This window comes from Chrysochloris asiatica, unplaced genomic scaffold (genome assembly GCF_000296735.1).
Source record: "Chrysochloris asiatica unplaced genomic scaffold, ChrAsi1.0 scaffold00034, whole genome shotgun sequence".
NCBI classification, from domain to species: domain Eukaryota; kingdom Metazoa; phylum Chordata; class Mammalia; order Afrosoricida; family Chrysochloridae; genus Chrysochloris; species Chrysochloris asiatica.
Genome location: NW_006408552.1, coordinates 3495419 through 3505530, shown reverse-complemented (window position 1 = coordinate 3505530; position 10112 = coordinate 3495419). Strand labels below are relative to the sequence as shown.

The following is a 10112-nucleotide window of genomic DNA, read 5'->3' as shown; positions in this document are numbered from 1 at the left end:
TGTTGTTTGAAGAGGTATTTGCAATGAATAAGTGCTTGGCCTTGCAAAATTCTATCATGTGATCTCCAGTGTTATTTTTATTCCCAAGGCTATGTTTTCCAACTACTCTTTGTTTCCAACATTTGCATTCCAATCACCAGTAATGATCAATACATCTTGATTGCATATTTGATGAATTTCAGGCTGAAGAAGTTGGTTGTTGTTGTTAAGTGCCGGCGAGTTGATTCCGACCCATAGCAACCCTGTATAGGGTTTCCAAGGAGCAGCTGATGAGCTTGAACCACCCACCTTGCAGTTTAAACAGCTTTGCAGTCTGGGTTTTATCACCACTGGCTTTAGGGGTTGGCACATAAATTTGAATAACAATGACATTAACTGATCTTCCATCCAGTTGTATGGATGATATGTATGATAGGATAACTATCATAGACAACATACTTTATGAAATGCTCTTTTTGATGATAAATTCAATTACTTCCATCTTGAATTTGTCATTCCTGGTATAGTAAACCATGTAAGTGTCAGATTCAAAATGGGCCAATACCAATCCATTTCAGCTCAATAATGCCAAGATATCGATCTTTACGTGTTCCATTTAATTTGTGGCAACTTCCAATTTTCCTAGATTCATACTTAATGATTATTAATGGATGTTTACAGTTGTTTCTCTACATTTTGAGTTGTCCCTCATCAGCAACTAAGGTCCAGAAAGCTTTACTCCATTTGTGTCATTACAATCAACTTTCCTTTGAGGAGGTTCTTCCTTCTCCAGTTGTACTGTGAGTGCCTTCCAACATGGAGGCTCTTCTTCCAGCACTATATCTGACAATGTTCTGGTGTTCTTCACCATGATCCAATACTCAATATTCAAGCGCTGACGGTGTTCCAGGAAACATTCAGAAGCAGTCTGCCTCTCCTCCTTTCTGGTCTTGGTCTGGAAGCTCAGCTGAAACCTCTCCACCATGGGTGTTTAAAATACTGGTATTTAAAATACCAGTGGCATTGCTTCCAGCATCACAGCAACACACAAGCCACAATAGTACAACAAACTGACAGATGAGTGATGGAGTTGCTTAACTAGAGAATTCATATTGTTTAACTAGACAATTCATATTGTTTACCCATGGATGTTCTTCTTCTTATTACTACTGTTATAGTATAACTAATGCCCCATATTTGAAATATTATAGTATAACTAACAGCCCCATTCGCCATTTGAAATATTATAGCATAGTTCACCCTGCTCCCCTTTCCCCCCACCTCACTCTATGGAAAAATAATAAATAAACTTCTTACAGAAAAACCTTGAAGGCCAGAATGACCCAAGGACACCTGAACAAACAGGATAAAACTTAGCCCATCCATACAACCAAGATAAGGGTTTATTGGTGGGTTTACTCCCACTTACAGGATAAGGGTCTGCGGGAATTTACCGCCCCAGCTGACAAGACAAGTCTGTGTGTTCTAACCACTCTGTGTTTTTGTATAAAACCCTGTTCTCCTCCTCACTTCGGGGTCAGAGTGATTCAGGCTTGAGCTGACACTGTGGCCGCAGCAATAAACTTTGCTCTCTAAGATTTCTGAGTTGAGTTCTTTCTGACTCACGCTGCCACAACATTACTATTATTACTACTATTCAGATGTCTAGAAACTTCATAGTATTGATATTTCTTAATATACCAAGACAATATGGTATTATATCTCAAGATTAATATATGTTGTATCTGAGGCTTTTTAAAAACAAGATGAATCATTATATTTAGAGAGATTTGTGTCTAAAGATTTTGAACTGAGTTTATTTGGCTTTGTACTACTTTTAAGATTAATCTCTATTAAGTTTTTTATTTTTAAAAGGTATTATTATTGTAATTCTTGATGCAGCACTGCTAGCTACATGATCAGTGGCTCAAACCCACTAACTACTCCTTGGAAACCCTATACAGGGTTGCTATGATTCAGAACCAACTCAACAGCACTTAACAACCATTACTGTAAGCTCAATGTAAAGAAAACAAAAATCCTCACCACTGAACCAATAAACAACATTCTTATCAATGGAGAAAAGATTGAAGTTGTTAAGGACTTCATTCTTCTTGGATCAACTATCAACACTCATGGAAGCAGCAGTCAAGAAATCAAATGACATATTACATTAGGCAAATCTGCTGCACAAGACCTTTTTAGTGTTGAAGAGCAAAGATGTCAGCTTGAGGACTAAGGTGCACCTGACCCAAGCCATGGTATTTTCAGTAACCTCATATGCATGCGAAAGTTGGACAATGAATAAGGAAGACACTAGAAGAATTGATGCTTTTGAGTTATGGTGTTGGAGAATATTGAAAGTGCCATGGGCTGCCAAAAGAACCAACAGATATGTGTTGGAAGAAGTGCAGCCAGAGTGCTCCTTGGAGGCCAAGATAGCCAAACTTCATCTCTTATACTTCATACATATTGTCAGGAGGGACCAGTTGCTGGAGAAGGATATCATGTTTGGTAAGGTGGAGGTTCAGAGAAAAAGAGGAAGACCCCCAGCACGATGGATTGGCACAGTGGCAGCATCAATGGGCTCAAGTGTGGCAACAATGGTGAGGTTGGCCCAGGACAGGGCAGTGTTTAGTTCTATTGTACATAAGGTCACTATGAGTTGGTACTGACTTGATGTCACTTAACAACAACAACAACAACTGTAATCTAGCTGATAAGCTTTTGTTTTGCTGACTTCCTAAAAGGGTTGACCAAAATAACCATCCTTGGAGAAGGACATCATGCTTGGACAAGTGGAAGGTCTGTGAAAAGGAGGAAGACCACAAGACAGACTGACACGGTGACAGTAACAATGGGTTGAAACAACAATTGTGACGATGGTGCAAGACTAGGTAATGTTTCATGGATGAACATAGCGTTGCTATGAGTCAGAACCGATTCTATGGCACCTAACAAGGAGCTGAAATTGCCTTATAGCCACCCTGCATAGGGCTTCCAAGGCTATAATCTTTACAGGTGCAGAAAGTCTCATCTTTCTCCTGTGGAACCACTGGTAGCTTCGTACAGCTGACTTTGAGGTTAGCGGCCAGACTGGTAACCACTATGCTACCAGAATCAAATATTCATTTTAAAGAAACCTTAAACAAAATGAATCCTTTCACCCAAACTTGCAAATCCTTTCTTTCCTGTTAAAGCCAGGATTATAAAATTTTAACCTCAAAAATTGTGGCTGGCCCCTTCCAAGACTAAGACTCAATGGGAATACACCTCTGATTGGTGACCAAGGAGAAAAACAGCAATGAAGCTGCAAGCTAAGCCCTACAATGTTCAATAGACTTCTGTGAACCCAGGTGGCAAGACCTGGGGACTCTTGGGCCCAGAGTCAGTGACATAGCCACAGAGGACTAGAGTGGAGAGTGAAGCATACAGCTGATAAGAGAGGGCATATGCACAAGAACACCCACACTTGCAGATAACACCCACTTGACCTGGCTTCAATGACTGGATGATCAGAGCTCAACTAAAAGAAGAAAGAAGAGGGAAAAAAAGAGTAATTTGATACTATTTGGTGAACTTGACCTACACCTGTGGATGCAGTAGCCCAAAAGAGGGGACAAATCCTTACACCAAGGATCATTCCCACCCCCTCCATACAGAGTAGACAGGGATGGGCAACTTGGACATTGGCTACCCAAAATGGGGGAGGGGGGGCTATGAAGGCAAGAAGTGACTGGTTTACAAGCTTTCAAGAGGGAACCTAGACACAGAGGGCGTAAAGGAAGGTAGACTCTCCACTGAGTAGCATACAATCTGTCTAGGCGGGGCTGATTAAATGAAATGTGGATGGGTCTCTTGTGATACAGTAGTGAATAATTGTTATCAGGACTGCTTGTGAAAGTTAGAAATGTAAAGATAAACGTTTTGTAGCAAGGAGAGGAGTGATTAACTTTTCAGCCTAGGAGCAGAGGTCCCTGGGACCATGAAGGGAGAAGAGTGGAGAGCCAGACCCTACCCAGAGAAGCAGTGATGCTTGAGATGGAGGCAGAGACAATGATGTGAAGAGATGGAGCAGCTGGGGACTTTAGATCCAGAGAGGGAGAGGGGTTGTGTGTTGACGACTGGCTGGCAGGCTTATAGTGTATACCCTTTGGTTGGTTGATGATGCATGCAGAGGATTGTAACCATGGCAATGAAACGATATACGATAGGATGAATGTAAAACTAATGTTCTCCCATGTAAACTATCACATAATTCACAATAAAACATTAAAAAAAAAACCATTGTGGCTGTGTGGAGGATGATTCAGTGATCTCAGTAAAAGGGGGTTCATGTTAAGATTAGTCAATGGTTGATCTGCTATATTTCTTCCTTTTCTTTATAAGTTGTACCTGTTGCTGTTAAGTGCCATCGAGTCGGTTACTATTCATGTTTTTATTGTTAAGTGCCGTGGAGTCGGTTCCAACCCATAGCGACCCTGTATGGGATTTCCAAGGAGCAGCTGGTGAGCTTGAACCACCGACCTTGCAGTACAGCGCATTAACCCGCACCGCCACACCAGGGCTCCCCAAAATTATACCTAGACATTTGCTTTTTTTTTTTTTGCAGTTAGTAAACATTTCCAATTTTTATTCATAATATTGGTAATCAAAGTTGCAAAGGAAGATTTACAGAGCCACAGAACAAGATGGAAATGAAACATTCCAAAATCATCTGGAAGAGTTTCCAAAGAGCACACACTAGGCTAGAAATCTAGGGTTAAACTGTAGTTGGTTCCATGACAGGATATTTTCATTCTTGCATTTTTTTCAATAAATTCTTCTTTGTATTTGCCTTTCTCTTTTCCAACTTGTCGAGATTTGGCTTTGTGTTCAGGAATTTTTTCCCGATCTTTGTCCAATTTGAGCTTGGTATCAAGCACCTTGCTCAGGTGAATGCCCACATGGAGAGTTGTCCCATTAGCCTTCTCACGCTGCACCCTCTTGATGTAGATGACATACTTCTCTATACACCTGGACTACACGGTGCCAATATGCTGACCTCTATAGTGTCCTCGGACCACCTAGACCTCGTCGTCCTTGCAGATGGGCATGGAGCGCACGTTATACTTCTGCCGCAGCTCCTTGGAAAGCGGCAACGACATGCTCTTCCTGCGCACGTGCGAGGGAGCATTGAAGTGGTGTTTGCGGTTCTTGCTGCGGTCGGAGGTCACGAAGGGGCTGAACTTCATGGTGACAGTTGGGAGTCCGGCAGCCTCAGAAGCTACGCGCACAAGGCGCCATTTGCTTTTTCTGGTATCAAAATAATCTTCATATTTGCATCTAGAATAACCGCTCATTATAAATCTTAATGTTCAAGTTTCCTTGTTTGACGATTACTTCCTTATTTGGTTATTTTTAACGTCATTAAACGAAATCACCAGGACCTCCTTAAACCTGCTCCCTCATTGAAAACTGGAGATAAGCAGAAATCAAAAGCAAGACCTGTACGTTCCAGCCCCTGAAATGGGTCCCAGATTTGACTAAGGTTGGCCTTCAAAGCAGCGGTCCACGGTGCGACCTTCCGGTTTCCTGTGCGCTGGAGGACAGGTCCCACGACCTAACTGGACAGCTCGTAACGGGGCGGGGCCTCTGGAGGCGAGGCTTCCGTCGGCTCAACCTCTGTTGCCAGGGGAGACAGCCGCTGGGAGACGGAGAGAGCCGAGCACCAGTCGGCGCGGAAGCGGAGCGTGGAAACTATGGCGACCCTGGCGGCTTTGGGGCCTAGTCGGAGCTGGTGTCTGTGCCCCGAGGTGCCATCGGCCACCTTCTTCACCGCGCTTCTCTCCCTGATCGTGTCCGGTCCCCGCCTGTTCCTGCTGCAGCCGCCCCTGGCGCTCTCGGGCCTCACGCTGCGGTCGGAGGCTCTGCGCAACTGGCAAGGTGAGCAGGGAGAGCTGGGATCCTTGTGCGACCCTCTTTCCTCGCTTTCATCCATTCCGGCTCCAATCTCCCAGAACTCGCCCCATCAGTCCCGACCATTAGCCTACCCCCGCCTCCGTCCCGTGTCACCATCCAACTCACCAGAGGACCAGCCCCCAACCCTACCTCCTGCTCTCTCATATTCCACGTCTTTGTCTCCCCGGAGCCCATCCTTGTCACCATGAAGTGGCTTACAACCTGAACTTGCCTCCTTCTCTGGCTCCATCAAACTCAACTTTATCCACTAGCCGACCCGTTTCATTCATTCGAGAATAAGCATTTTTCTTCTCTTCCTCCTTTTCCACATACGCATGTTTAGGCCTTAGGCCTAAACCCCATTCAGAATGTTTTGTTTTATTCCCTTCATTTGCTTGCCTGTTGTTACCCCCACTAAGCATTTCTTCTGATGTTTCTTTGTATCTAATTCTAGCTCCAATCCTAGGTCGTGAAAGAGGAATCTCTACTGCGTTTGGAGAGGTGTGTGTTTTCTCTAAGGAGGAGGGATTTTGTAGGCCAATTTAAGCATAGACATTCACTTATAAAAGACATTTATTTCCTCGTCACTCAATTCACAATAAAAACTTGGAAAAAAATAAAAAAGATTTCCTCATCTCTGTTCCTTCCTGTATTTGGGAGGTGGGGAGGGTAGGAAAATGGGAAACTTCTATAGCTCTTGCAGCTTCAGAAAATGTATGGGAAATGGAATGAAAAGATAATGGAATTGTTACATGGACTTTTTGAAGCTCTCTCGTATTAATGTTAAATCTCACAACAATCCCATGCTATAGGCCTTTATTATTGCCCATTATTTCCATGAGGAGACTGTGGCTTAATGCTGAGAATCAAAGATCTATAAGTCATGCAGCTGAGATTTTTCTTTTATTGAGTGATGTTGGGGGACTGAAGTCTTGGAGTATATAATCCATAAATCGTGTTGAATTGCTTCCAAAACAGAATATTTTGACATTGTTGTTTGGAATTTCAAGAAGTGCTGGAGGTACTATAGGATAAGCGCTGGGCAGTTCAAGCTCACCAGCCAGCCATTCCTAGGAAGAAATATGAGGCTGTCTGCGTCACTAAAGATTTCTGGTCTTGGAAACCCTGTACAGGGTCACAATGAGTTGGAAATCGACTCAATGGCAGCGGAGTAAATTTGGAGTTTCCGTTTTAGAAGTACGCTACAAGTAATAACATACTCTTCAGGTAATGAAGTCTTGTTGAGGTGACTGGGCTGAGGTAGATGGTGGGCAGCCTGCCTCTCTGCTCAGCTTTAAAACTAAGGACGCTTTCCCCTTTATTTCATAGCCTCCCTTAGTGTGGGGTTTGTGGGCATGGACTAGATAATATAAGGGACTTCTGAAGGCTTCAAGTCTAATCCTGTTAATTACAATGAGGAAATGGAAACTGAGAGGCCAGCCAAAATATGATAGAGCCAAGACTCCCCTCCAAGTCTTAGATTCCCAAGTCCAACATTCTTCTCTTCGTCCACCAGTCTTCCTCCTTCACATTAGTGTTTTGGCCTGCAGGGACATAAAAGTACATAAGCAGTCACAACTTTTAGAGCAAGAAAAGTAGGATTCTTAGCTGTCCTACTGCACATGAAGTATTGCTCCACCTGTATGATTGGATAAGCACTTTTCAAGGAAGACTTGTGATTTCTATATATTATTAATGATAGTTTTGTAATCCTCGGAGCTGCACAATAATTCACGGTCCCTTTTTTCTTCCTCTTGAACAGCCACTATGGAAGGAGAGGTCAGGATTACAGCAAGGAGGCGGGCACACAGAGTGTTAAGTGACTCACCCACTCAGTCCACCTTGAAGCTGTTACAATTAATTAACCCTCAAAGTGCCCCGTGAGGTAGGTCAGTATTCACACCTACAAAGGATTATCTCTTTCCCACACTGAAGTCAGTCATTGATAAAACCTTGCTTCAGGTAGTTAATGTTACAGTCCAGGAACAGAGGACCCTAGAACCATCAAGGGAGAAGAGCACGAGTGGAATGTGGGGTCCTTTTCAGAGAAGAAGCCACACAAGAGATGGAGGCAGAGTTGATGACATGGAGAGATCGAGCAGCTGAGGACTCTAGACTCATGGAAAGAGAGTGACTGAGTGCTGGCGGCCAAGAGGCAGACTTGCAGAATGTGCCCTTTGGTTGTTTAAATGATTATCTATTCCTGCGTGTTTTTGTGTACACCCCTCCCTCCAAAAAAATAACAGAGGGAATAGAAACAGATACTGTTGAATGATGATGCACTGAGGAGACTATAATCATTAACAAGAGACTATAATCATTGCAATGAAACAATGAGTGTAAAACCGATGTTCTCCCATGTAATTGCTCACTCAGTGCTTTGAGTCTTGGGTCCTTATTACCTCCTGCTGCTTTTCCTGGCCCCTAGACTGATTTTCAGTGGCTTTTTGTGCTTCTCCACATGGGTTCCTTCCCCTTCCTAGATGGGTTATAACCTGGCTTTTCCTCCTTGGAGCAATCCACGCTTAGACCTCTAACTCAGTTCCCTCTTCAGTCTACAGGCTGGTGACCTACATCTTTGTCTACGAGAACCCAGTCTCCCTGCTCTGCGGTGCCATCATCATCTGGCGCTTTGCTGGCAATTTTGAGAGGAGCGTGGGCACCGTCCGCCACTGCTTCTTCACCTTGGTCTTCACCGTCATCTCCGCTATCATCTACCTGTCATTTGAGGCTGTGTCGTCACTGACGAAGCTGGGGGAGGTGGAGGATGCCAGAGGTTTCACCCCGGTGGCTTTTGCCATGTTGGGAGTCAGCGCTGTCCGTTCGCGGATGCGACGAGCCCTGGTGTTTGGGGTGGTTGTGCCTTCGGTGTTGGTCCCATGGCTTCTACTGGGCGCCTCTTGGCTCATTCCCCAGACCTCTTTCCTCAGTAATGTCTGCGGACTTGTAATTGGACTAACATGTATCCTCTCTAGAACAGAATGATAACCTGAAGCCATGTCATAGGAACCCCAACTTGAAGGGTCTAGGGTATCAAACCCTGGGCTTAGATGTACGCAATCTGGGTTCTAGTTTCAGCTTGAAAAACCCTGTGGCCTGAGCAGTTCACCTCTTCTCTCTGAACCTGAATTTTCTCCATACTGACTTAGCACTGCCAAATGAGTGAAATATTCTGATTTTTACTTTGTAAATTATAGTATGAAAAATACACATATAAGGGAGCTGGAGTAGCTATATTAATTGTGGTTAAGTGCCATCCCGTAAGTTCCGACTCATAGTGACCCTATATAAGATTTCTGAGGAGCAGTTTGTGGGTTTGAACCACCAACCTGTGGTTCACAGTCTAGTGCTGACCCTACAGTGCCATACTGGGAGTCCAACTATATTAATAGCTTATCGTAATTACTTTGAAATAATTATGACAAGAGTTGTCGTTGGAAGAGTCGGCAATACCTTAACTAGCGAGTAAGGTTGTTCTATGCAAGGAAGGAGCTCTAGTAGCTTAGTGGTTACGAATTGGGCTGTGAACCTTAAGGTCAGCAGTTCGAAACTACTAGCTGCTTCGCAGAAGAAAGATGAGGCTTTCTGAACCTGTAAAGATTTATGGCTTCAGAAACACTGTACGGGTCGCTATGAGTCGGTTCTGACTCCACGGCACATAACCACCACCACCAGGGTAAATAAACTTGTAAAAAAAAAAAAAAGTAGATTATTTTTTAGAACTTCAGAATTAGTAATATTGGGAGTTTAAAAGGTACAGTTCTAAAAATCTCTTCTAACTTGTGATTCTGTAAATTAGGGTAGTGGTGGTGGTGGTGTGCCGTGGAGTCGGTTCTGACTCATAGTGACCCTCTATTGGGTTTCCAAGACTATCCATCTTTACGGGAGCAGAAAGCCTTGTCTTTCTACTGTGGAATGGCTGGTAGTTTCGAACTGCTGGCCTTGAGCTTAACAACCTGACTCATAACCACTACGCTAACAGAGCTCCTTGTAAGTTAGAGTAGATGATATATAAACAGAGGTGGTAGCATAGCTTTGCTCTTCATTGCATTACTTTGGTGTTGCAGTTTGACTTTCTAATATAAATATTTATATATTATTCTATTAAACATATTATGAATAATGTAAACAAATCTGTTTTGAAAGAAGCATGGCCAGATTGCTTCTTAGAAGAGAAGATGGTAAGACTGTCT

The 10112-nt window shown here is 43.4% G+C and overlaps 1 protein-coding gene and 1 pseudogene across 1 annotated transcript in view; one reads left to right on the top strand and one right to left on the bottom strand.

Moving 5' to 3' along the window:
• Positions 1 to 4727: 4727 nt before the first annotated feature.
• LOC102813523 lies at positions 4728 to 5213 on the bottom strand (annotated as a pseudogene).
• A 507-nt stretch (positions 5214 to 5720) lies between these two features.
• RHBDD2 (rhomboid domain containing 2) overlaps positions 5721 to 10112 on the top strand; it is a 16576-nt gene continuing 12184 nt past the window's right edge. The window contains exons 1-2 of the mRNA XM_006859834.1: positions 5721 to 5904; positions 8474 to 8881. Of these exons, the coding sequence (XP_006859896.1) occupies positions 5721 to 5904; positions 8474 to 8881 (592 nt within the window). The remainder of the gene's footprint in view (positions 5905 to 8473; positions 8882 to 10112) is intronic.